Consider the following 27316-nt stretch of genomic DNA (forward strand, 5'->3'; position numbering starts at 1 on the left):
AAGAAAACAAGCAGAATGCCAGTAATTTGCTTTTGGTTTGGTTGAGTCTGAGCTGCCTTTTAAGATATTGAAGCAGATAGGCCGGCCTGTGGCTCACTCGGTAGAGTGTGGTGCTGATAACACCAAGGCCACGGGTTCAGATCCTACATAGGGATGGCCGGTTTGCTCACTGGCTGAGCGTGGTGTTGACAACACCAAGCCAAGGGTTGAGATCCCCTTACCGGTCATCTTTATAAAAAAAAAAAAAAGATATCGAAGCAGAGATATCAAGTAGGTAGTTGGATATACATGTTTTGGTATTCAGATTAGAATCAGTTATCTGCATATAGGTGGTGGTTGAACCCATGAGCATTCATTCACTTTGCAAGTTTTAAGCACGAATTATATCCCAATATATCAGATTTAAGTTCAGTTGTAACAGAAACTCGAAATTAGTCTTAAACAAGATAGAAGTTTATGGGGTAGACAGTACAAAGCATGTGTACAATCATGCCACCACAAGGTCCTCAGGTATTTAGAAACCCAAAGCCCAGCTTTCAGCTCTGCAATCCCTGATCAAACACCTATTCGCAGTCCAAAGTGAAGCTCTAGCTTCCTCATCCACATTCAAAGCCTCAAGATGGAGGAAGGGCAGAAGACACCAGTTGTCTGGGAGGAAATTTACTCAAAGTTAATGCACAGCTCTTCTACTTGTATGCCACTGCCCATAACTTAGTTCTTTGGAAAAGTACTCTTTGTTCAGGCAGCCATAAGCTAAGCAAAATACCAGGGGCTTTCAGCTGGTAAACACAGGGTAGGATGAACAGCATCTACCCACCACTCACTGTGCTAAAATTTGGGGATGCAATAGAGAGTAAGATGTAAAGATGTCCATGCCCTCCAGCTGGAGACCACCAGGATCACACCTACGGTCAAACAAAGTTGGGTTTAAGAACTCTGCAGAAGTTATTAATAGATAGTTACGATTAGGTTTTGTGTGAGGTGATTTCAAAGAAGAGGGAAATCATTCTGGTTTGTGTGCTGTCAGGAAGCAGGGGCAATTCTATGATTTCACATTCTTATAAATCTTATCTAGAAGGAGGGAGGAATGAAATAGGCTACAGCTGTAATGTAAAAACAGCCATCACTCATTTTAGCCAAGAGAGCTGCTTGGTATTTTGTGGTTTGCACAGTGACCTTGTTTTTGTCTTTGCTTAGACAAGGTTATGAAGTTCGTCTTACTTTACAATCTGTGAGATTATGTTCAATAAAGAGCACCATAGCCTAGCTGTTAGTGTCAAGCCAGTTCCCAGTTGTCAGAGGCTGCTTTTCTCAAAAATAAACAAATAGATAATTACAGGTTATGGTAAATGATGTGAAAGAAATAATGGAGTAAGTGAATAGAAAACAATGATTGGGTGGCCACTCGAGACATGGTGGTTAGGATAGACCTCCAAGGAATTCGTAGCTGAAATCACTTGGGAGGGGAATGTCAAGTGGAAAGAAGAGAGGGCCCAGGACTTAGCCTTGAGTAACTCTGACATTTAATGACTGAGCCAAGGACAAGGAGACTGAGAAGGGATGCCTGAGAGGCAAAGAAAGATTGCAGAGTGTGGCATGGTCTGGCTGCTCACTTTGTGCCAGGTACCATGCTAAGCTCTTGTATCCATTGTCTTATTTAAGCTTCATGTTTACTCAATGAATACTTCAGTGCCTACTCTAGGGCAGGAACTGTTGTAGGGGCTGAAGATATATCAGTGAAAAGGACAAAATCCCTGCCCATATGGAGCTGACATTGTTTTGAGGATGATAGACAATAAATACACGTGTGATATAATTTTAAGTAATAATAAGTGCTCTGAAGAAGAGGCTAGAAAGTGACAGATGGGAGAGGACAGGTTGATACAAAAATAGATAGGACTTCTTTGAGGAAGTAACACATGGACAGAAATTAAATGAAGGAGCAAACCATACGAATATGTGGGAGAAGTGCATTCCAGGCATAGGGAACAGCAAGGGGAAAGGCCCTGAGGCAAGAATGAGATTGGAATGAAAATAGAAGGCCGTGTGGGTAGCCTGTGGGAGATGAGATCAAGAAGTTCAACAGGCCATGTCATACAGAGCCCTGTAAGCTATGGTAAAGCATTTGGATTTTATTCTGAGTATTTTGAACAAATGGTTTACATTTTAAACCTAGCACCGACTGTAGGTGAGAAGAATGGACTAGAAAATTAGAACAGTACGGAAACCAGTTAGGAAGCCACTGCAGGGGACTAATCCAGGGGAGAAGTGATAGCGGCTTGGACTAGGGTAGAGGTGGAAAAGTGGTCAGATTTGGGATATGTTTTAAAGTCTCAGTTGATGGTAATTTCATCTTTCCAGATGCTCAAGCCAGAAACCTTGGAGTGATCCTTAATTCCTTCCTGTCATATCTGACCTCCAATCCATTAACAAAATTTGTTGGCTCTTTTTTCAAAATATGCCCAGAAACCAGCTTTCTTTACCACCTCCACTACTATCACTGTGGTCTGAGTCACTGTCACCTCTTAATAAGTCTCCCTGATTTTACCATTTCTGCCCACCCCCACCCTCACCCCCAGTCTATTCTCATCACAGCCCCCAGCATCATTACTTTAAAATGGGTCATGTCACTTTGCTCAGAACCCTGCAGTGACTTCCATTTTAACCAAGAGAAGAAGCTAACATCTTTAAGATGACATAAAAACCCTTCTCAATCCAGACCGTGCTTTACTTCTGTTTGCCTTTCCAACAACCTCTTGCTCATTCATGCCACTCCAGCCACACGGGCCTCCTTGTTGTTTTTTCCTCATATATGCAAGGACACTCCTGGTGTAGGGCATTGCTCTAACTGCTCCTTCTGCTAGAAAGGCTTTTCTGCCAGAAATTCATGTGTCCAAAACCCTCACCTTCTTCAAGGGTTTGCTTGACTTTCACTTCAAGGCCTCATGAATGTTCTATTTAGTCCTGCAACCTGCCCTCCTGATACTTTTTACTTTTATCTATATTTTCTTTTATCCGTAGCATTACCTCTCCTGCTACAAATGCAAGCAGAGATCTTTTTTTTTTTTTTTTTTTTTTAAAGATGACCAGTAAGGGGATCTTAACCCTTGACTTGGTGTTGTCAGCACCACGCTCACCCAATGAGCTAACCGGCCATCGCTATATGGGATCCGAACCTGTGGCCTTGGTGTTATCAGCACCACACTCTCCCGAGTGAGCCACGGGCCGGCCCAGAGATCTTTATTTTATTTAGTGGTATCCCAAGAGCCTAGAAAAGTGCCTGCATATACCATACACTCAATAAATATATTTGTTGAATGAATGAATGAATGACATGGCTGCTGATAGATTAGGTAGAGGAGAGGGAATGAAGAAAAGAGGATGATCTTCCAGTTTTGGCCCCAGTAACTGGATGAAAAGCAGTGTGATTTCTTGGCATGGGGAGGTCTGGAAGAGACAGTCTTGAGGAGTAAAAACAAAAGTTTCCTTTTGTACATATTAGTTAGAGACATTTATTTGAGATCTCAGAGAGGATGTCCAGTAAACAATTGAATTCATAAGCCTGGAGCTCGGGGCAGAAATTGGGGACAGCAAGAGACATTTGGGAATCTTCATCAGTTATAGGTGATATTTAAAGTCATGAGACATAAGTAATAAGTTTAGATAAAGAAGAGCGTCAAAAATTGAGCCCTGAAGAACCTCAGGAAAAGAAGCCAGCATAGGAGGAAAAAGGGAGCAGTCTGTGAGATAGAAAGGAAATCTGTGGAGAGCATTGTCCCTGAAGAAAACAAAGGAAGGAGAGAGTAACGAACGTATCAAATGCTGCTGGGAGAGTGAGCAAGTTGAGGTCGAAGAACTAGCTCCTGATCTGTTGACCTTGGCAAGAGTGAACTCAGCACTGGTAGGGACAAAAGCGCAATTGTAGTGGTTTAAAAGGAGAATGGGATCTGACAAGGCAAGGAGAGCCCCTAGCTCAGGCTCCCACACCTACTATTAAGTGGTAGAGTTAGAAGTGAACCCAAATCTTGATCGTGGTGATGGTTTAATGGGTTTAAGCATGTCAAAACTTATCAAAGTGTACACTTTGCAGTTCACCATATGTCAATTATACCTCAGTAAAGCTGTAACCCGCCCCCGCAAAAAAGTGTACCCAAACTCTACCGCATCGTGATTTCTGTTTGTTGGGCTACTGTTCCTCGTCTACAACTGTACATTTGTACATTTCGGGATTTTGTGACACATCTCAACACTGGACCGGCAAGGCCTCTTCCTTAATCAGCGGACTGCGTTATGTTCTGCTCCTGACCAGACCCTGGACGGTAGAAGGTAGTATCCACTCAAAAAAACAAAAAGTATGCCTCAACTCCTTTATACTAGTTGGAAATTATTATATTCATTCCTTGAGTCTCACGGCGTCGCGGGGTCACCGGGTCAGGCTTCCCAGACAGTCATAAATGCGATGCTGACGCCAAGAGCGCAGGTGGACGCCGACCCGGCCCCTCCCCGTCATTGCAGGCCACGCCTCCACCGGGCCACGGCTACACCCAAGCCGGCCGACATGACGACGCGGAGCGCACGTGCGCCGCCCGTGGGCGGGGTTGGGCGCGCGGGCGTGGAGAATCCGCCCCATTCGGGGCTCCACGCCGCCGGAAGCGGAAATAGCGCAGGGTGCCACCAGAGTAGCCGTAACTGCCACCGCGATGCCGAAGGGCCCCAAGCAACAGCCGCCGGAGCCCGAGTGGATCGGGGACGGGGAGAGCACGAGCCCCGCAGGTGAGGCTGGTAGGCAGGGAGGAAATGAGAGAGGAAAGAGAAGAGAGAGTGCGCGTGTCTTGCGGGGGTCACAGGGCACGAGACTGACCGGGCCCTGCGGGGTCTACTGCGCATGCGTGCTGTGGGGCCGGGAAGCTTTTGCCCGGCATGAGTGGGTTCGGAGTGAGGGGGAAAGGAAAGGTGCCGGGGTGTCGCACGCGAACTTCAGTGGGACTGGGCAAGAGACGAGGAAGAGCATATGGTGCTGAGGGAGAGATGGAGAAATGGGGAGAAATGAGAAAGTTCTCCGTTCTTCTGTTTTGGACACGTTCTCCACGACATTATATCCTGGAGGAATATGTAAGACCTGCCTCGACCTCCCCTTACGCGCGCGCACATACCTCGGGAGCCCGTGATCCCACTTGTTTCTCAAATAGAATGACTCCTTCATGGGTTCTTTCATAAGACACGCATCTGACTTAACTGGAGCTTGAGTGTAGAGTGTGGATGTTGGAATGGGGGTTAGGGTTTACTTAAAAGTAACGAATGTTCTTTGCTCTCCTGTTGTTAATTAAGCACGATATATATTGTGCTTTGGGAGGGGAAAGAAAAAAATGAGAAAATACCTTCCAAGCTTTGAAAGCACTTCAATGGGGAGATAAAACGGACACACATAATTACAGTAGGTATACCGTGACTCATTTTACACGTATTTATTGGGTGCCTACTGTACACCAGGTACTGTGCAAAGGAACTGGGAATGTGGAGGTAAAAGATAAGCCTTTCCCTCAAGGGGTTATCTAGTCTAGTGGAGGGACAGAGCATTAAACAGCCAGTGGTTGTCAGAGTGTGATGAATGTGCTTGAGAATGCTTAGGGACTACAGAAGAGAGGAGGAGCATCTACTCAGACAGGTAAGTTAGGAGTGTCAGCGAAGCCTCCCAGGAATATGTAATACCTTAATTCATTCTTGAAGGATCAGTATGAGTAAGAGAAAGCTCATTCCACGCAGAGGAAGAAGTTTGTGGAAAGGTAGAGATGCAGGTGAGCCTGGCTGGTTCCCACTAGAGCCTGGTGACTAGTGTGATGGAGTTGGAAAGATGTGCAGTATACAGAAAATGAAAGGCTTTATATGCTATTCCAAGGAGGAGTTTAATCCTAAAGACATTCAGGAAGAAAGACCCATCCAAGTGCAGAAGGAATGATCAGCCATCCTGACAACACTGAGTAGTGGAGAATGGCCTTTAATTGGTCAAGATGGAGGAAGGGAGACTATTTAGGAGGCTCTGGCAATGATCCAGGTGAGAAGTAAGGGAATAAGCCAAAGCAGTGATGTCTAAAGAGTTACTGAGGAAGTGGCATTGACCAGCACTGAGAACAAAATGAAGGGAGAATTAAGAATGACACTAGCTTAAGTAACCCAGTGGATAGTAGACTTTTAATTGAAAGCAGTCATGGGCTGTAATGTGGGGCATGGGGAGAGATAAGATGAGCTTTTGAATGTTAATTTGGAGATTTCTGAGGAATTTCTAAGAGGAGATGCCAAGGAGAGAGAGTTTGTTTAGTGACTGTGGAGAGAGACCTAGACTAGGAATAAAGACACAAGCGAGTATAGTTGAAGCAGTGGGCTATGGAGGAGTTCCCTAGAGAGTGTATGCAGATTGAAGCAAAAAAGAGGGCAGAAGGCAGGAAGCCAAAAGAACCTCAACAAGGAAGGGAAGAAGGCTGAGATGAGATGGAGAAAGGCGAGGTGCCAGGGAAACTGGAGACAAACCCAGAGCCAGCAGGATCCCAGAAGTTAAGTCATGACAGGAGAGGAGAACGCAAGGATGCAGAGGTAGGTAACGTGGAATGGTGCAGCAAAGTCAAACCAAATAAGGACTAAATAGTTTTTGGCTTGAGGAGTTAAGGGGGTCGGTGGCAAGTCTGGCAAAAGTAGTGTTCATTAGGAGATGGTACCCACATCAGGCTGCGGTATGTTCAAAAAGGAATGGGAGAGGGCCGGCCCGTGGCTCACTCGGTAGAGTGCAGTGCTGATAACACCAAGGCCGCGGGTTCGGATCCTATATAGGGATGGCCGGTTTGCTCACTGGCTGAGCGTGGTGCTGACAACACCAAGTCAAGGGTTGAGATCCCCTTACCGGTCATCTTTTAAAAAAAAAAAGACAAAAAGGAATGGGAGATGAGGACGTGGAGCTAGTGTGAACTATGCTTTTGAAACTCGGTGAAGACAAGGATAGAAATCAGTAATGGGGGCGGGGGGTGGAAAAGGTTAAGAAAAGTGTTTCTTTTGCTTTGAAGTTAGGAGCAGCTTAAGTGCTATACTAATAGGAGAGATGGAAGATACAGTATAGCTGTAGCAATACTTAACCTTTTTCTGTTCCTTGGTGATTGTATTTTCTCACAATTGAACTTGCACACAGGCTTTCCATTCCCTATGGTCAGGTGGATGAGAGTGTTGTTTAAAGTACAAAAGGGACTTAAAGGAAGGAGAGATAGTATGGTTGTCTTAGTTCTTGGGGAGAAATCAGTGTCTGGGATGAGTCACTTCTCAGTGTTGCCAAGGTGAGCTGATCATGTCATTCCTCCTAATGTACTTCAGAGGGTTTTTTCTCTTAACGTCTTTAAGGATTAAACTCCTTGGAATAGCCTATAAAGCCTTACATTACTAATCCTGCACATCTTTCCAACTTCACACTAGTCATCCAGTACTGGGATCAGATTTTGAAATGTGTTCTGGATGGAGGACACTGATTAGGCAAAACCAGACTTAAGCATGCCTGGGACTTAAGGATAAGGGAGAAGCTAGTGTCTAGAACACAGGTGTGGGTAGGGAAACAGAGAAGATAGGATAGGGCCCTTTTAGTATGTGAAGCCCTAAATTATAGGGATTGTCCTTTCTTCTCTCCAATTTTTTGGCAAAGCAGATGCTCAGTAAAACTTTGCAGAATAAATGATTACTATGGAATTCTGGTTTGAGAATTCTGGTCTAAGAGTACTTAATGTAGTAGATAGCAAGATTCCATCAATTTTTTTTTTGAAAAATGTTAAATGATTATAGGAATGTTTTTGGGTACAATTGGATGGCACTGGGTGGAAGGGATGGTTTGGAAAGGAGGGTGATAGATAGGGCATGAAGAGAAATCGTGAGACTGCTGGCTGCCTCCCAATCTGATAAGGGAACATTAGACATAGTCCCCTACCTTTAGGATAACAGGGATGGACAGAAGGGAGGAGCTGAAATTTGCTCAGTCAATAAACTTTTATTGACTTCCCATGTTGCTCCCTGGGAACACAAGCTAAGCAGTCTCTCAGGTCACTCTCTAGGATGAAGGATGGACACACAGGTAAGTATGACATAATGCAACTTGTGCTATAATGTTCGAGCAAGTGGGGCATAGACCTAGATGTTCATTTACTTACCAGATAACTCTATTTACATGGCCTACAGGTTTTACAAACAACATTTCCTAAACTGAATTCATAATGTCTTCTTCTTACTCAGGGGTGGGACCTTTGCTTTCACTATTTTTGAAATTAATAAATGGTACCACGAGCCCAGCTCATTTTGCCAGCTAAAAAAATGGCATCATCTCTGAGTACTCTCATTTGTTTCCCACCTCTACCCCCAGCCTATGCATTCTGCTTCTCTACCTCCCCTTGCCACCTCCCTAGTCCTAGCCACCATTGCCTGTCTCCAGACTACAGTGATGGCCTTCCAACAGATTTCCCACTGTGCTTGGTTTCTCCCATTCTTGCTCCATTCTGAAGCCAGAGTGAGATTTTGAAGTGTGAAAATGATCATACCAATAAAGTCCCCATTCCTTAACCTGATTACAAGGCCCTCACTCCAGCCTTATCTTGCACCATTCTACCCTTCAGCCTCTAAGCTTTAGCCATACTTTCTCACAGCTGGACCTGTGCATAGCACTGGAAGCCCACCATGTGCCTAGCTTATCATACTCATACTAAAGGCGTTAGCTTAAATGTCATCTCTTCAGGGAGGTCTGCACCAGAGATGAGGCCTGCTCCTGTTCCCATCCAGTAAGCATTACCTTCCCTTTTGGAACCTTTAATACACTTGCAACTACCTGTTTAAAAATCTTTTTGCTAAAGCCTACAGCTCCAGAGGAAACTATGGTTGTTTTATTCATGGCTGTATCCCCTACACTAGCAGTGTATCTGACACGTGGTAGCTGTTTAGTAAATAAATATTTATTAGAAGAATGAGTGAAGATAGGAGTGATTAGTTCTGCAGGAGTTGTGGGACAGTGCAGATGTCTAGGGAGTGATTGTTTTGTTTTGCTTTGTTTTGGTGGCTGGCTGGTATGGGGATCCAAACCCTCGATGTCAGTATTATAACACTGTTCTAACCAACCAGCCAGCCCCAACAGAGTGATAGTTGAGCTAGATAAATAGTGAAGACAATGGTGGAGGCCACTGAGAACTTTGCAGTGGAGATTAGGCTGCAGGTTTGGAATTTGTAGACAAGCATTCACTATGTCTTCTTAACCTTCTAGACAGAGTGGTGAAGAAGGGGAAGAAGGACAAGAAGACCAAAAAGACGGTGAGAAAATAAGGGTAGAGGATGAGAAATGACTGTGGGTGTTTCCAAGCAAAATAAATGGCCACGTGAAGGAATGGGAGGTCCGAGGGAAGAGAAAAGATCTTGTCAAGAGAGGAAGGAAGGTGAGGGTGGAATGGAAGACCAGTGGCCTATGTGTGGCATTGAATGGCTTGGTGGTCTTGGAGCCACGTTTGCCTATACCTTTGCCTCCCTTTATAGTTCTTTGAAGAGCTGGCAGTGGAAGACAGACAGGCTGGGGAAGAAGAGAAAGTGCTCAAGGAGAAGGAGCAGCAGCAGCAGCAGCAGCAGCAGGTACAAATGTCATGGGCCACCGATCCTGGGAGGCATCTTGGGTCCACCAGCCCCCTCCCGCCCACGTTGTTCACTCAGCTGATGGGGAACTCTCTGTGGGGCAGAAATAACAGCAGATGCCTGGCCTTTGTTCTCTTTCTTTTTCTTTCAGCAGCAAAAAAAGAAACGAGACACCCGAAAAGGCCGGTGGAAGAAGGATGTGGATGATGATGGAGAGGAGAAAGAGCTCATGGAGCGTCTTAAGAAGCTCTCAGTGCCAGCCAGTGATGAGGAGGATGAGGGTAAATCACCCGACGGACTGGAATCCTTGAGTCACAAGAGTGATGCCTTATACCTTGATCTTTGAGTTTGAGTAAATTGAGGAGCCAGACATGGTAATTCTCTTTCCTACCTCATCTCCCCTTGTCATTTCAGTGCCTGCCCCAATACCCCGAGGAGGGAAGAAGGCCAAGGTAAGCCATGTGTGTGGTAAACAGATCCCAAGGGTGCAACCTGAACTATTCCACTTACTTCTGCGGCCCTTTCATTCCCTAGGGTGGTAATGCTTTTGCAGCCCTGATTCAGGATCAGAGTGAGGAAGAGGAGGAGGAAGAAAAATATCCTCCTAAGCCTGCCAAACCAGAGAAGAATCGGATCAATAAGGTGAAAGCAGTGGCTCTGCCTGTCTCCCGTTCCCATTTAGCGCTTTCTGACTATGGTGTTGTAGTTTCCTGTTTTACACTAGCTCTTCTAGGTCTGTCTTGCTTATGCTGTCAAAATCATCTTTTCAAAGTACTCTTTTTATCATTCAGAAAGCTACAGTGATTCTCTTGCTTTTAACTTAAAATCTAAAACAAAGGCCCCTAAATCTTTGCTCCCCACTTGAGGCTCTTCCATGGGTACCTCTCAGGTCAGCTCATCACATCTTGTCATCCAGTTTGAATATGTCCATGTTGAAGGCTTGTTCTTCGTGCTGCTGCTTTCCTCTTCCCCAGACCACCCTCTCCAAGCCCATGTCTATTATCTCTTTTCAAGATCTGCCGTCTCCAGGAAGCTCTCCAGCACCAGTGCCACCCACCCACACTGCATACTTGCCTGACTCACAGTCCCTTAGCTTTGCTAATGTTCTCTAGTTTTCTCTCTACTGTCTAGTCTCAAGCTGCAGGGTAGGGTTTTTCTGGGTCTCATTTCTCCCCAGCAGCACTCAATATAATTAATTCAAACACAGTAGGCTCCCTAGAAATGCTCATTAAGCAACAAGGTAGCAAATTAAATTGTTTGTATGTGTGTCTTCTCCAGGCTGTATCTGAGGAACAACAGCCTGGACTCAAGGGCAAAAAGAGAAAGGAAGAGAAGTCAAAAGGGAAGGCTAAGGTGAGAGGGTAACTGGCAGGGGGAGGTATGGGGTCTCCGGAATTAGAGCTTTACATCAGACCTGTTTCCTGTTAGCCACAAAATAAATTTGCTGCTCTGGACAACGAAGAGGAGGATGATGAAGAAGAAGAAATAACAAAAGAAAAGGAGCCTTCCAAACAAGGGAAGGAGAAGGTGAAGAAGGCAGAGCAGGTATATATTTTGGTATTAGAGGAAGGTGGGGTGAGGGACTAGGGCTCTGTGGTCCTTAGGGAAGAGTCAAGATCTGGAGATATCATTACCATCTAGAGCAGGAGTTGGCAAACTTTTTCTGTAAGAGGCCACATAGTAAATAGTTTTAGTTTTGTTAGCCATATAAAATCTCTGTCACATTTTTCTTCTTGTTTTTTGGATTTTTTAATCAACTCTTTGAAAACATCAAAACCATTTTAAGCTCATGGGCCATATAAAAACAGGCATCAGGTCAGATTTGGCCCACAGGCCCTGGTTTGCAATGCCAGATCCAGAGAGGAAAGGGCCCTGGAGTTAGTCTCAGATGATCTGGGTTCTGACTGTGCCATTCCTTGGCTTTTTGACCTTACATACATCTTTTTACCCTGGGTCTCAGTTATCTCATCTGGATGATATAAATGATCTCTAGGGTCCCTATTCCTTTAGCACTTTCCAATTCTGTGATTCTGCTAGTTTCCTTAGTGGACATATGTTAGAGTTACCTGATTTTTTCTTTGCATGTTAGTGTGTAAACCACAGAAACTCATTTGGCACAAATGAAGCTCATTTAAAACTCATTTACTCCACCCTCGGTTACATTGTATTGTAAGTTATATTTATAGGTGCATATTCATTGTTAGATTTCACACGTGCTCATACCATCTGTCTTGTATCATTCCTGGTGGCAGAAATTGATAAAGGACTGCAAAGAGACCAGGGGCTGGGTATGAGAAGGAGAGGATCCCAAGATACCTCAGGTCTCTGAGTGGAGAAGTAAAGAACTGGCTGTGGAACTGGGGAAGGGGTGGTGGTGAATGACATGAAACCTGAGGTTTAGAAAGGGTTCCTAGCTTTTCCCGTCCCCTGGTTCTCACAGGGTTCAGAGGAAGAAGGAGAAGGGGAAGAGGAGGAAGAGGGGGAGTCTAAAACTGATGATCCCTCTGCTCACCTTAGCAAAAAGGAGAAGAAAAAGCTGAAGAAGCAGGTAAGATCTTGGTTCTTAGTGGTCAAAAGTAGGGGGTTTTGGTTTTTTATGCTTCAGTTAGGGAACGTGATTGGGGGACTGGAAGGAGAGCTTTAGGGACTCCAAGAGATTTTTTTCTGTGAATCTCGTCTCAGTGTCTGATGACATGGGGCTGTATCACAGTGACAGGAAACTGGCAGACCCTGATTTTATTTCTTTCTCAGATGGAGTATGAGCGCCAAGTGGCTTCATTAAAAGCAGCCACTGCTGCTGAAAATGACTTCTCCGTGTCCCAGGCGGAGGTGTCCTCCCGCCAAGCCATGTTAGAAAATGCATCTGACATCAAGGTGAGGTCTGAGGGGGCCCCTCCCAACTTGCTCTCCTAGGGAAGAACCAGTTCTCTCATCTTCCCTGATGGCCGTGGCAACTCAGGAAGTGGGACGTGAATGGGTTAGTCCACTGGGTAGAAAGCTTGGAGGCATTTTCCACACCTTCGGTTCTGGCAACTTGAGCAAGAAGATAGAAAAACCAGTAAAAATAGAGGGATTTGCCCATGAAGGGGAACAGTGTGGGACAGACTGGACTGGCTTAGGATGTGAGAGACTACCATTAGAGGCAGTGGACAGGGAGGAGGACTGGCTGTGGGGAGAGATGAGGGGTTATGCTGGAGGATAAGTTTGTCAGAGGCTTTCCTGCAGGGAGAAAGTTGCAGCTGCTGTCCCTAAAGGAGAATTCTGATGTGCTTGTCCCTTCCCTTTGCCACGCCTGCCCTGATGGCTACAGCTGGAGAAGTTCAGCATCTCGGCCCACGGCAAGGAGTTATTCGTCAATGCAGACCTGTACATTGTAGCCGGCCGCCGCTACGGGCTGGTGGGACCCAATGGGTGAGAGAGCAGGGCGCTGGAGGGAGAAGAAGAGGTTTCTCTGTGGTGGCCTGATCCTAATAGCTCTCATTCCCCAGGAAAGGCAAGACCACACTCCTCAAGCACATCGCCAACCGAGCCCTGAGCATCCCTCCCAACATTGATGTGTTGTTGTGTGAGCAGGGTGAGGCCAGTGGGTAGAAAGGGGGCTTGGTGGGTCAGCAGTTGGGGTAGAAGAGCCAGCCAAGAATAGAAGACATTGTGATTATGGAATTGGGAAGGAAGCGGGGGGAGATGGAGACTGGGAAAGGAACTCTGAAGATGGGAAAGAGTAAATAAGGGGCTTGGGAATGTTTTATTCGTAACAAGTGCAAAAGAGCTGGGCAGGGTTAGGCAAACCAGACATGGAATGGAAGGGAAGAAGGAATAAGACTGTCGGCCTTTGAGACTACCTGACTGTTGTCCCCCTGCCCTCCCAGAGGTGGTAGCGGATGAGACGCCAGCAGTGCAGGCTGTTCTTCGAGCTGACACCAAGCGATTGAAGCTGCTGGAAGAGGAGCGGTGGCTTCAGGGACGGCTGGAGCAGGGGGATGACACAGCTGCCGAGAGACTAGAGAAGGTAGAGGAGATGGCGCAGGGGACATAGGCTAAGACTTGGGGGTTCCTGGGGCCCTCAGACAAGAGTCCTCTTCTCCCTCCTCCCAGGTATATGAGGAATTGCGGGCTACTGGGGCAGCAGCTGCAGAGGCCAAAGCACGGCGGATCCTGGCTGGCCTGGGCTTCGACCCTGAAATGCAGAATCGGCCCACACAGAAGTTCTCAGGGGGCTGGCGCATGCGTGTCTCCCTGGCCAGGTGAGTCATTCACCTCACCACCCTCCCTTCCAATCTCAAACCCCCAGGGCCTTTTCCCTTCTCTTTCCTCCCCCTGACTCTATACTTGTGCTGACCCCCCTCTAGGGCACTGTTCATGGAGCCCACACTGCTGATGTTAGATGAGCCCACCAACCACCTGGACCTCAATGCTGTCATCTGGCTCAACAAGTGCGTTGCCCTTGATTATGGCCTTTGCATCATCGGTTCCCATTCCATGCTTCCTCCCCCTTCCCTCCCTGCCCTCATTTCCTCCAGCTCTTTTCTACTGTGCCCCCGACAGCTCTCTGTGCAGCCCTTCTCCTTTCCCTCCTTGCCCCTATTGTGTCTGCTTCCCCTGACCTGTCTCTTACTTGATCATTGTGATATTTTTGTACTCTCCTCTAAAACCCAGCTACCTCCAGGGCTGGCGGAAGACGTTGCTGATTGTCTCCCATGACCAGGGCTTCCTAGACGATGTCTGCACTGATATTATCCATCTCGATGCCCAGCGGCTTCATTACTATAGGGGCAATTACAGTAAGTAGGATTGTTTGTGGGTGGAAGAAAGAGCCTTGAGAAGAGGCCTGGGAGGCAGGGCCCATAAGGACATGGTGATAAGCTAAATCTTTTCAGAATTCTAGACAGTGATGTCTGCCCCCTTCTTCACCAGTCCTTGGTGGTTTCTCTGGCGGGGGAAGGAGCAACCATTGATGCCCCTCCCCATTTTCTGCCGCAGTGACTTTCAAGAAGATGTACCAGCAGAAGCAGAAAGAGCTGCTGAAGCAGTATGAGAAGCAGGAGAAAAAGCTGAAGGAGCTGAAGGCTGGTGGCAAGTCCACCAAGCAAGCTGTAAGCACCTGGGCAACTTCACGGGCTGGGGGCTGCTCTTCTCTTGTGACAGTGGAGAATGAGGGGGACTCTGAGACACCAGCCTACATTTCAAGGGCAGCTATACAGAGTGTGGATTTCTCTGTTTTTCTTCCTCTAGGAAAAGCAAACAAAGGAAGCTCTGACTCGAAAGCAGCAAAAATGCCGACGGAAAAACCAGGATGAGGAATCCCAGGAGGCCCCTGAGCTCCTGAAGCGCCCCAAGGAGTACACTGTGCGCTTCACTTTCCCCAACCCCCCGCCACTCAGCCCTCCTGTGCTGGGTCTGCACGGTGAGTGACTGCAGACCCCCAGCAGGACACGGCAGAAGCCTGAGCACCAGATCACCCAACGCCAGGACCCTTCCTTTTCTCTAAGACCAGAATATTCAGGGGGACCTTCGGGTTGACTGAAGAAAATATGAATTGCTTCTTTTCCTGTCTCTCAGGTGTTACATTTGGCTACGAGGGGCAGAAACCACTCTTTAAGAACCTGGACTTTGGCATTGACATGGACTCAAGGAGTGAGTTGGTGTTAGGTGGCTCAGGGCTGTGGAGCAGGAACCACAGGGAACGTTTCTGGGGGCCTCTTTGACCACCTGTCTTCCTTCTCGCAGTCTGCATCGTGGGCCCTAATGGCGTTGGGAAGAGCACACTGCTCCTGCTGCTGACTGGCAAGCTGACACCAGTGAGTCCTGGAGCCAAGCTGGGGAGAGCATGAAAAGTGTGAAGACACAGCTGTTCCCCAGAGGCCAGAATCAGGGAGCCCTCTCAGTGGTGCAGAGTTAAAAACAGAACTCATCAGAGATGATTCATGTCCCTGAGAGGGGCTGTACAGAAGGAGAAGAGTTTGCATCAGTTCAGGGAGCAGGGCTAGGAGAATTGGAGTTGGATTGGGTGCACCCCCCATCTATGTGTTGGTTATAAGAGAAATATATGTCTGTTGTAGAATGGCTAGAAATTGTACGAGCCAGAGAAAGATCTAGAGGTAACCAGTATTCATATTTTGGTGGATAGCTTTCTCCTTTTCCCTTTGAAAAAGTACATATCTTTTTTTTTTTTTTTTTTTTTTAAAAAAAGTGCACCCCCCATCTATGTGTTGGTTATAAGAGAAATATATGTCTGTTGTAGAATGGCTAGAAATTGTACGAGCCAGAGAAAGATCTAGAGGTAACCAGTATTCATATTTTGGTGGATAGCTTTCTCCTTTTCCCTTTGAAAAAGTACATATCTTTTTTTTTTTTTTTTTTTTTTGAAACAAAAGTGAGCTGTCATATGAATGTTCTGTAGCCAGCTTTGTCCAGATAATATGCATCAAGCATTTTTCCATGCTAATAATTATATGCATGCATTAATTTTATATGGATCTACTATAATTCATTGTTGTTAATCATTTAGAATTGCTTTTAGGATTTTTGCAGTATAAGGGTACTTCAAAAAGTTCATGGAAAAACAGAATTAAAAGATAATATGGGGCCGGCCCGGTGGCGCACTGCTATAGTGCGCCGCTTGGGAAGCGCGGTGGCGCTCCCGCCGAGGGTTCGGATCCCATGTGGAGACCGGTTCCCGCTCACTGGCTGAGCACGGTGCGGGCGCAACACCGAGGGTTGCGATCCTGTTACCGGTCAGTAAAAAAAGACAAAAAGGAAAAAAAAAAAAAAAAGAAAGGTGCTATTAGATTTTCCCCAAAACCATCTGTTAACTCCCCATCTCAGCAGAACCTGTACAGCATGAGTCTCAGTGTATGGCAAGTAGGTGTTCTTCGGTTGTGTTCAGTCCCTTCTGGTTGTCCTTCGGTTGTGTTCAGTCCCTTCTGGTTGTCCTTTTTGTCTCCCCTCCTTTATTCTTTTCTTTTAATTCCCCTTTTGCCCCTTACTCTTCTAATTCCCTGAGCATGCCTCTGTCATATTAGGGAGACCATCCATGTTCCCTTTCTCACACGTACTTGTTCCCACCCTATTTCTGGTATTTGTCTTTCCTTCAGAAAAGTTGGAATATGGGGCTGCAGGCCCTTTTCTCTTTTCCTACTCTTACCACTTGCTTTTTCCTTGCAGACCCATGGAGAGATGAGAAAGAACCACCGGCTGGTAGGTTGGCTTTGGGAATTAGGGAGTGAAATCTAATAGAGGAAATGTGACTTGTGCTGACCACCTCCCTCTCCTCTCGGGCAGAAAATTGGCTTTTTCAACCAGCAGTATGCAGAGCAGCTGCACATGGAGGAGACACCCACTGAGTACCTGCAGCGGGGCTTCAACCTGCCCTACCAGGATGCCCGCAAGTGCCTGGGACGCTTTGGCCTTGAGAGTCACGCCCACACCATCCAGATCTGCAAACTCTCTGGTACTACTGCAGAGGGCTGGGGGTGTACCTTCCTCATCATTCATATCTACACACTGTACCTAAAGGCAGAATGGTAGAGGAACCAGGAATAGGGGAGCCTCAGCACACACAGGCACAACTTTGGGGTTTATTTTCAGAAATATAAGGCAGTATTGTGTGTGATGGACCACCTTTTCCTTTGCTACAGGTGGGCAAAAAGCCCGAGTTGTCTTTGCAGAGCTGGCCTGTCGGGAGCCGGATGTCCTCATCTTGGTGAGTGAGCTGGGCTGTGGGAGAGGGATAAGGGTAAGAGTAATGGAAGGTAGGAGTTGAATGTTCAGTCATGGAATTCCTCCTCCTCCATAGGACGAGCCAACCAATAACTTGGACATAGAGTCTATTGATGCTCTGGGGGAGGCCATCAATGAATATAAGGGTGGTAAGTCAGCTGAGAAGATGCCCTCTTTCTCCTCTCCAAGCTGAAGTGTCCTTCAGCTGGGGCTCCCTTCCTCTGTGTTCTGATTCTCTTCTTCCCTCTTTTCCTGCCCTCTGTTCTCACTGTCTTTCTTCAAAGCTGTGATCGTCGTTAGCCATGATGCCCGACTCATCACAGAAACCAACTGCCAGCTGTGGGTGGTGGAGGAGCAGAGTGTTAGCCAAATCGATGGTGATTTTGAGGACTACAAGCGGGAAGTGTTGGAGGCGCTGGGTGAAGTCATGGTCAACCGACCCCGAGAGTGAACTCTCCTTCCTAGAAGTCTCCTGAGAGACAAGCTCATGTGGCCTACAAGTCATCTGTTGTCTCCCTTCCTCCACTTGGGAGAAAGAGCAGAGCCTGCCTCTGGTCTGCAGCTGACCCAGCAACCACCACTGGAACACATGAAGGTGGAGCGTTGCCTTGGTGTGACCAGGATACCACTTTGATTGCTTCCTTTTCTCTGAAAGACTTGTCTGTTCTGCTTTTATTCTGATAACTGAGCTGGCCTTATCCTTGACATCCCTCTCTACAAACAGAGGTGATCTTCATTATTGTGGGGTTTCATCCAGCCAAGCTTATGTGGCCTGTTGTCTTAAGAGTCATCACTCAGACACCTGTCTCTGGTCCATCTTAAGGCTTAAGGCCCAGCTGCCCACCTGGTCTTTGAGTGGTGCTGTTCTTTTCTGGTGGATTTAGTGGTGACTTACTGACACAAATATCCGTTGAAGCTCAGAGCTGTAGGCGAGTGTTTGAGACCTGTGCTGTTACCCAGCCCAAGATTTGGTGCCTGCAGTCTCTTGTCTGGTTGGGGACTTAGGGTCAGGAAAGGAATGCTGCTGAACTTGAATCTCCTTTTACAAGGGGAAGAAATAAAAGAGTTGCTGCCCGTCCTGTCACTGTTTGGAGATTCCTGGGAGTTGGAACTATTCTCATTCTTGATTTGCTTTATTCAATTTTCTAGCAGTTTTTAGTATCCTTTCTTTCCCACTAATACAGATGGATCTAATTGGCTGTCATACTGCACTTTAGATGGTGTTTGCTTTTTGAGGAGCCTACCTCCCCTCCCCCAACCCTTCAGACAAGGAAAAGGGAAAGTGACTCATTTCTTCCATCTTGGATACTTGGGTCTCTCACTGCCCAAACTAACCTCATGAATGAGGAAGTTCTATGCCTCGTGGTCAGGGACCAGAGGACTAATCCTCAAAAATCATTAAATCCAGCCAACTCAGATGTACAGTACTATGGGGTATACAAGAAGGAAAAGACAATATCTGCTTCATTAATAGTCTGCTTAAAGAAGATTTGAAAAATAAAAGCACGAGGGTAGTATAATATGATTAATTGACAAATACGTAGTACTCTAGATTCTATATCACCACATGTTCAAAACAGGGAAGGATTATTCAGGGCTTAGTTACTTGGCACAATCACTTGAGGGTGAACCTCGAAAAATAGTAAGGATTTGAATAATCAGGGAACAGGGAGCTATTTTTCAAAACTAGGAAAAGAACAGATCTAAAGCTTAGAAGGAAGAAGAAACTTACAGAGTTAATGAGTGAACATGGCTGGTGTGGTTGGGGAGATAGGTTTGGAAAGTAAAATACAGGGTTTTTTTTTATGGTATTTAGGTGGTGATGTGCAAGGTGGACTATAGAAACTTTTGGTATGGTGATGAGGTGACTAAATCCTGAACTAGCTTAGGAGAGAGGGATGGAAAGAAAAGGACAGATGGAAAGAGCTACATATGGGGATTGGGGAGCAAAGAGAATGATCAGGAGATGGATCCAGTTTCAGGGGGAATACGAAGAGCTATTTGGTTAAGACTTACTGTGTTGGGGCATGTAATTTTTGGAAATTATTTTCTGATCAAGTGAATAAATACTGTACCTTAAGCACAAGGTTCATACTGGAAACAAAGGTTTGGCATGGAGATAGTTGCACAGGTGCAGTCAGGGGATACTCTAAAGATAAACACCCGCTCTTAAGGAATTTGAGGGGGGAAAAATCAGGGTCTGTGCCAAGCAGCTGATTATGTTATATGTAAAGTAATTTCCACAGTTCTGTGGAGTACATCTATCTATTACAGAACAGTGGGAGCCAGGCTTCAAGTCCGCTCACTGGTGGTGTGACCTCAGACAAGCCACTTGGCCTCTTGGCCTCGTCTGTAAAATGAAGATGATAAAAAATACCTACCTCATAGGGTTATTAGGAGATTAGTTGTGTATTATTTGTAAAGTGCGTTACATTCTTTTACTTTTGTTGTATTTCATGTTACACTTTGCATTACACTTTAAATTTTCAGTTCACTAGTCTAGTTAAGATGATACATAAAATATATAGGAATGTTGTTTATAAAGTGAATATCAGAATTTGCATTTCAAGTTTTTGATCACTCATTTCACTACAAGTACTTCAGATGCTGCAAATTAACTTCCTTTCTTGGGCAGAATTTTATTTTTTCCTTCAATATACATACTATGTAATAGGATTATTAATTCACCTGAATATGGGCAAAACTATGCCCCTCCTCTAAAAAAGAGCAGCATAGAAATGAAACATAAGAGAAGGGCCGGCCTGGTGGCGCACTGGATAGTGCGCCACTTGGGAAGCGCGGCGGCGCTCCCACCCGAGGGTTCGGATCCCACATACAGACCGGTTCCCGCTCACTGGCTGAGCGAGGCGCGGGAGCAACGCCGAGGGTTGCAATCCCGTTGCTGGTCCCCGGTCCGGTACGGGGGCAACACTGAGGGTTGCGATCCGTTGCCAGACACGGAAAAAGACAAAAAAATGAGAGAGAAAAAAAAGAGAAAAAAATAACACTTCCATGGTCACATATGGGCAACCCAAAGCCTGAAAAAAATGGAATTTCATTAACAGAAGTAAGTCTTGTTATTCAGAAACTGAACTTTTATTACCTACAAGCCATCCACAAATATGTTACATAATGAGCACCATAGAAAGTTTTTCAAAAGTTGTGATTCTTCACACCTTCCTCACAAGGAAACTAAGACTAAAAGAACCACTAACCTGCCCAACGTCACCCAGCGTGCAGATAGGTAGAGCTGGGACCAAATGACCCTTGTTTATTTGACTGCAGTGTCCTAAAGTTTTCCTTTCTGATCTTTAGAATGTGGACAAGGTGATCAAAGGATGCACTCTAGAGGGGCACAATATCCAGGTTAGGACTTTTAGAAACACACAAGAGATGTTTTAGGGAAGACTCAGTCCGGCAGTGCAAAATGAGAAAACCAGGAAAGAGCCCTGTGGCCATATGGAACTCAATGGCAGCCTGGGAACATAAGAAGGTGCCCTTGTGTGGCCAGTGCTGAATGCAGCAACCAAGACACTTGAACTGAGTCTCTGAAGTGTCTCAGACCAGCAGCATCAGCATCACCTGGCACTCAGTGGTGCATTTGTAGTGTGTCAAAAGATACAAACATGGTACTGGGAAAGATGGTGGGGGTTACCTTTAGATTGAATGATTAAGGGAAATTAAAACCAAGGCCTGAAGGTGGAGAAGGAAGGAATCAAGTGAGTAGGAAAGAAGATCCTTCAGGGAAGGGACCAGAAAGTACAAAGGCCCTGAGGTTGGAAAGAGCTTGATATGGTCAAGGAATGTGGCTTGAGCTTAGAGCTTGAATAGGGGCCAGTACACATGGGCCTTAAAATAGGCCTTGATAGGGAATTGGGATGTGATTCTAGGATGTGTGGGAGGCAATTGGTGCTGTTTAAACAGGAGGGTGAGTTAATCTAGTTTCTCTTTTTACATCCAGCTCTGGCTGCTGGATGGAGAACAGTGGGGTAGGGGGAGATGGAGAGGAGATGCTAGGAGACAAGATTAGTATTTGGAAAGGAGATCCTTTTCTTCCTTTAAGAAAGAAAGGAAGATAATGTAGACATTTTCATGTGAAGGGAAGGGAAATGGTGCCCACAGTGGATGGAGCTCAGTCTCAGGAGTTGGTGCCAGAGAATCAACAGTTAAGTTTTCCAAGCAGCAGTAAGTGTTGAGCTGATGCTAATATTAATTGGTATTGGGCAAAGATAGTAAGATTCTGTGATTTTTCAACATTGTCTACTGCCCAGAAGCAAGAGAGAAATGGGGTGGTGATGATTTAGCATTGGACGTAGATGTGCGCCTGGGGAAGGGTTGACAAGAAGGGAAAGTCTGATGTCAAAAGGGTATTATGGAGGGAAAAATGGAAGCAAAAAGAAAGAACAGACTGAAACGGGAGAGAGGAAAGTGCCTGCAGGGCTTGGTGAAGAAACAAACTGGCCAATGGGTGTGGTGAAATGGATGAGTGCTCGTCCTTTCTCCCACTGCCAAAAAGAAAGATCTTTTCTTTATATAATTGTTACGTAAGTAAAGAGTAACAGGTCCTTTGGATTTTCATGGGGAATTTGAAAGAAAAATGGTCAAACTTTTGGGGGTTTTTTTTGTTTGTTTGTTTGTTTTGGCAGCTGTCCGGTAACGGGATCTGAACCCTGGACACCTTGGTTTTACCAGCACCACGCTTAAACTAAGTGAGCTAACTGGCCAGCCCTAGAACTCATTTTAAAAATTAAAATATATTAGAAACTTTAAGCTCTCTTTAAAGGTTCTTGTGGCCTGTTGCGAGAGATAAAGGGAAGGGAGTAAAAGCAGGCAGTAGATAGAAAGTTGTGACCACTAGGTTGTGACATGTTTGTTTGGCTTTTTCCACTTGAGCTGTGTATTTTTTGGTATTTCACCTCTTAGCTTGGTCCTCAGATTATGTCTTCTCAGGTCTTCCTCTCCCAGTGCTCAGAGCAATAGACCTGAACACTCCTGGCAAGACTGAGCAAAGGGAAGGGAAAACTAGCTCCACTGGCCTTACTAAATGTAATGAGGCCTGTGAGATGTAAAAAGTTGTTGCCCTCATGTGGCCAATGCTGGAAATAACAGCCAAGACACTTGTGTGCTAGGGCAGTATTCTCAGTGTTTTCAAGTCAGCAGCATCAGCAACACCTGGGAAACGAATCTTGGGATTCATCACAGAACTACTAAATCAAAAACTTTGGTAGCCCCCACTCCCAGTTTTTCTTCCTACAAGCCCTTCAGCTAATTCTGATGAACGCTAAAAGGTTTGAAAACCACCTTTCTCAAGCGACCCACATCCCAATGCATCTTGAGATCCCCACCCCAACAGCATAATATACTCCTAATTTCCGGTTTCAAACTTCCTAAAGTTAGTCCTGTCCCTCCATTTTTCTGGTCTCCAAAACCTGCCTCCCCAGCAATCTTATTTAAGACCTCAATTTATCCTTTTTTTTCCTTCTTTTTTGGTGTGGGGTGGGGTGGGGCCGCTGGCCGGTATGGGGAATTTATCCTTAAGAACTAAAGGGGCCGGCCCGTGGCTCACTCGGGAGAGTGTAGTGCTGATAACACCAAGGCCCCGGGTTCGGATCCCATATAGGGATGGCCAGTTAGCTCGCTGGGTGAGCGTGGTGCTGACAACACCAAGTCAAGGGTTAAGATCCCCTTACCGGTCTTTTGAAAAAAAAGAACTAAAGATAAGGGGCTGGCAGGTTAGCTTAGTTGGTTAGAGCACAACCTTGTAATGCCAAGGTCAAGGGTTTGGATCCTCATACAGACCAGCCAACGAGTTAATAAAAAGTCTTAGCCTACATCTTTTAGCAGCAGGCCTATTTTCCTCCCCTCTGCAGAGCCACTTTTTTGGGAAGAGCAGTCTTCTCTTTGTTTTACTTTCTCCACTGAAACTATTCTTTTTTAAAAAAGATGACCGGTAAGGGGATCTTAACCCTTGACTTGGTGTCAGCACCACGCTCTCCCAAGTGAGCTAACTGGCCATCCCTACATAGGGATCTGAACCCGTGGCCTTAGTGTTATCAGCACCACACTCTCCCAAGTGAGACATGGGCCGGCCCCTTGAAACTGCTCTTAAAATCAACAATGAGCAATCTTTGCCTCCTTCCTTCTCCAGAAACTGCTGTTGGATTTTCCTTCTTCAGCCACTCTCCCTGCTCCTTTCCTCCCCCACCCTCCACTCAAATTCCTTCCCTAAGCAGCTCCACGGGGATGCTAGGTTCAGCAAGAATTGGTATGCCCATACCAAGCGTGCAGCTTCAGCAGTCGAAATAGCTCTGCATGCCAAGGGCCCACTGCTTGAAGAATGTTGACCCATGGACTCTCCTCTGTATCTGCAGTGTTTTACATATTTTGCAAAATATTCCTTTAGTACTTAATTTAATACCAACTCTATGACTTGAAGGTAGCACAAATACTAGCTCCAAAGGACTAAAACACAGATTCCATAGTTTTGTACTAACAGCAGCTGATAATGGCTTTAAAAGACTCCAAACACACCAAGGGTTAAATAAGCTGCTTCTCTTTGCACTGTTTATTAATGTACAAAATATACAAAACCAAAAGAAAAAGAAAATCTCATCCTCAAATTCATTGTGGCTCTAACCCAAGACCCTGCACAAAACCCAACCAATCCACTGTTTTCACAGAAAACAACTGATGCCGGGACAGATGAAGGAGAGGACTGGGAAAGGGCAAAATCATCTGGCTGAATCCACCCAGGAAGGTACCTGTTGGGGATTCAGTGGTGGCTGATGGGGCAAGTTTGCTGGAAACCTCACACTGACAAGGTTCCAAGTGGGGACAAGGAGCAAGCTAACTCCCAAAGGCAGTGCATGTAGTGTGACTGTCAGGCCCAGCATGCTGGGCTTAAATTGTTGAAAAGCTGGTCTCACTGAACCGTACTTAGTAAGTCTCCAGAATGGCTGTAGGCAAAAGTGGACCACCACCACTGGCCTCACCTGTACCAGCTAAAACTTTCAATGGACGCAGATGTGAATTTGCCATCATTGGACCTAGCAGACCCATGGTGCAGACTTGGGTGTTAATAGAAGGCTTCAAAGTCTTACTTGAGAAAGGACTCAGAATGTAGAATCCGTGTTGAGGGAGGAGTGGGGATGATGTGTGTTCCAGAACTCAAATCCAGCCTGATTGAGCCCTCTCAGTGCAGTGGGATATACAATACCCCTTAAACCACCTCCCCACCCCATGAGGAATAATGAACTTGGCTGGGATGATTTCCTAAGTGCAGCTGATCCCATGTCAGTTCTGTGTGCTTGTGGAGGACCCACAATAGGAGAGTAGAGGTGTTCTCCAGGATAACCAGCTTTTGGTTCTCATACTTTAGGGTAATACTGGAAAGGGGTTTGGGATACAGGGTGAATCTCCTCAAAAAGTGAAGCCAACTGGGTCTCCTCTTCAAGCAGTCCAGGGTACAGAATGTGTCCAGTTTCTCTCCTCCCCAGACTGGAGGAAAATATGTACATCAATGCGCACCAGTGATCAGAAAACCCCCAGGAACCCAAGCAGGTGGGATCTGAAGGTGCCGGCTCCTCATCAGCTGGGAAAAGGGAAAAATGGGCCTCACAGAAGCCATAACAGGGCAAAGGAGCAAGGCTGCAGTCCATGGTGGGGGGTGTGGGGGGGGCAGGCAGGTGGTCCCTAGGGCAGGGGGGGCCCATTGACACCCGGGTGGTAGAAGGCACAGTTGTTCTCATAGCGGCAGTTGCCCTTCATCATGAAGTGTCGGCAGACAGGGCGGTTTGACATATCTGTGGGAATGACAGCAGAATGGTTAGACAGGAAACGGCTGAGAGATCAGTGCCACCACCCTCACCACCCAGGTCCACAGCACCCTGAGAATTATCTTTCAGAGATAGTTTTTGGGGATTTGGAGGAAGGGCAGAGAGCAGGAACTGCCATTTATACTGAGAAACCAAGGAGATGGGAAGACCTCATGTTCTGCCTGGCATACCCGGAATGGCGACTCTCCCCGACTCCCCAGAAGCTTGTACAGGACACCAAAAGCCATATGGGGGACAGGGAGCATATTCACCTCCTCCATGGCTGTGGCCTCCATCATGCCCTCGGTGGCCCCCTCCCCCGTGGCCAGGGCCATCATGACCACGGTGCTCATGAGGAGGTGGCCCTCGATGATCATGGCCTCGGTGACCAGGGACATCATGAGGCCGGTGGCCATGGGGCCCCCCATGTCCAGGGCCTTCATGGGGGCGATGTCCACTACTTCCACCCATGCTTCCGCCAGGGCCTTCGTGGGGACGATGTCCACTGCCCATGCCACCACCAGGACCTTCATGGGGGCGATGTCCACTGGCACCACCCATGCCACCGCCAGGGCCTTCATGGGGGCGATGTCCACTGCCCATGCCACTGCCAGGGCCTTCGTGGGGACGATGTCCACTGCCACTGCCCATGCCACTGCCAGGGCCTTCATGGGGACGATGTCCACTGCCACTGCCCATGCCTCCACCAGGGCCTTCATGGGGACGATGCCCACCACCTCCAACCATGCCTCCACCAGGGCCCCCTCGTCCATTTGGGGGTCCTCCTCCAGAACGACCTCCTCTGGCCCCTCGGAATGGAGGAGGAGGAGGAGGAGGAGGTTCATTTCCTCCTCGGCCACCTCGGCCTCTGTGGTATGGTCCAGGACCAGGTCCTGGACCCCCCCGCATTGGGCCACCCCGCATGGGGTCACCTGGGCCATCCCAAAAGGGATCACCCCCCCGGGGAGGGGGTGGGGGACCCAGGAGACGTGGACCCACTGGCCCACTAGGACCTCCATGGGGACCTATTAGGAAAAAGAAAAAGAGAAGGACAATATCAACTACCTGTTATACTCAGGAATTGCCATTTCCCAACCTAAACCACCTCCCACCTATAACAGATAAGCCCATTCCAACCTGTCACTTATCACCTACCTGGCATAGGCCCCCCAGGTCCAGGGGGGAAATGCTGCATGCCCTTGGGGCCCCCAGGGCCTCCTGGTGGGAAACCATTGGCTATTGGCCCAGGGCCTAGGAGTCCATGTGGCACTGTTAATGAAAAAAGGGGTCAGTCAGCAAGAGGAGAATGGCATGACTTCCCACTTAGGTGTGCCCAAGTGACCCTCTCAGACCAACCTGGCAGAGCAATGCTCTCTCTGTCCAGTTTTCTCCTCCCATTTCTTGCCTAGTGGCAAGAGCCCTGTCCTTCCCCCAACTCCACTGCAGGCTTCCTCCCCAAGACCCCTGGGGCTGGCCCTGAAGATTACCCAGCATCTGCTTGATCTTGTCTGAATAGTCTGGCTGTTTCAGCAGTTCCTCTGGAGGATGACTGTTTGGGCTACCCTGTGAGGATGTTAAGAGGGCAAAGTCAAGGGCAGAGAAAGGGAGAGCCAAAAATTATGAGGTAAGAGGGGAGATGCTGAGAACTGGGGTAAAGAGAATGTCAGAACAGAACACTTAGAGAGGATCCATAGGCAGCAGAAAAGGGGAAGGAGGACTCGTACCATGATAGAGGTGAGGATCTCCTGCACATTGATGCCTCCTCCTCCAGGGCCTTGGGGGCTTTTCCCAGCACCCATGCTTCCCATAAGATTGGCCAGAACAGGAGGCAACTTGGAGCCACCTGCCCCATCAGGTGAGCCACCTGCCACCCCAGGCTCCAGTGTCTCAACATATGGGGTCTCATCCATGGAACACTCCTGAAAGAAGAACAAGAAAAAAACCAGGACTGACTAAAAGAATGGAGAGGCATTCTTTTTTTTTTTTGTCTTTTTTCGTGTCCAGCAACGGATCGCAACCCTCAGTGTCGCGCCCGTACCGGACCGGGACCAGCAACGGGATCGCAACCCCTGGCGCTGCTCCCACACCTCGCTCAGCCAGTGAGCGGGAACCGGTCTGTATGTGGGATCCGAACCCTCGGCGGGAGCGCCGCC

At 47.0% G+C, this 27316-nt stretch overlaps 2 protein-coding genes across 3 annotated transcripts in view; one reads left to right on the top strand and one right to left on the bottom strand.

Annotated features, from left to right (window-relative positions):
- Positions 1–4610: 4610 nt before the first annotated feature.
- On the top strand, positions 4611–19790 carry ABCF1 (ATP-binding cassette, sub-family F (GCN20), member 1). Of its 2 annotated transcripts, none has more exons than XM_008575305.1 (25): positions 4611–4773; positions 9272–9318; positions 9538–9630; positions 9782–9911; positions 10045–10082; positions 10165–10272; positions 10909–10983; positions 11059–11175; positions 12071–12178; positions 12382–12504; positions 12941–13041; positions 13119–13204; positions 13500–13639; positions 13726–13874; positions 13980–14063; positions 14287–14411; positions 14611–14723; positions 14863–15034; positions 15190–15264; positions 15358–15428; positions 16795–16827; positions 16912–17080; positions 17268–17332; positions 17426–17498; positions 17634–19734. In XM_008575305.1, the coding sequence occupies exons 1-25, from the start codon at positions 4701–4703 to the stop codon at positions 17798–17800; spliced, it is 2535 nt and encodes an 844-aa protein (XP_008573527.1). In that variant the 5' UTR covers positions 4611–4700; the 3' UTR covers positions 17801–19734. The 2 variants fall into 2 exon arrangements, with proteins under 2 accessions (XP_008573527.1, XP_008573525.1); XM_008575303.1 differs by lacking the exon at positions 4611–4773 and adding an exon at positions 4940–5112 and having other exon boundaries at positions 17634–19790.
- A 4096-nt stretch (positions 19791–23886) lies between these two features.
- Positions 23887–27316, bottom strand: part of PPP1R10 (protein phosphatase 1, regulatory subunit 10) — an 18905-nt gene continuing 15475 nt past the window's right edge. Inside the window, exons 16-20 of the mRNA XM_008575306.1 lie at positions 26888–27082; positions 26651–26726; positions 26319–26432; positions 25436–26188; positions 23887–25151 (exon numbers count right to left, since the gene is read on the bottom strand). Coding sequence (XP_008573528.1) covers positions 25042–25151; positions 25436–26188; positions 26319–26432; positions 26651–26726; positions 26888–27082 — 1248 coding nt within the window. The 3' untranslated portion in view covers positions 23887–25041. The remainder of the gene's footprint in view (positions 25152–25435; positions 26189–26318; positions 26433–26650; positions 26727–26887; positions 27083–27316) is intronic.

The sequence above is a fragment of the Galeopterus variegatus genome, unplaced genomic scaffold (genome assembly GCF_000696425.1).
Source record: "Galeopterus variegatus unplaced genomic scaffold, G_variegatus-3.0.2 Scaffold1170, whole genome shotgun sequence".
NCBI classification, from domain to species: domain Eukaryota; kingdom Metazoa; phylum Chordata; class Mammalia; order Dermoptera; family Cynocephalidae; genus Galeopterus; species Galeopterus variegatus.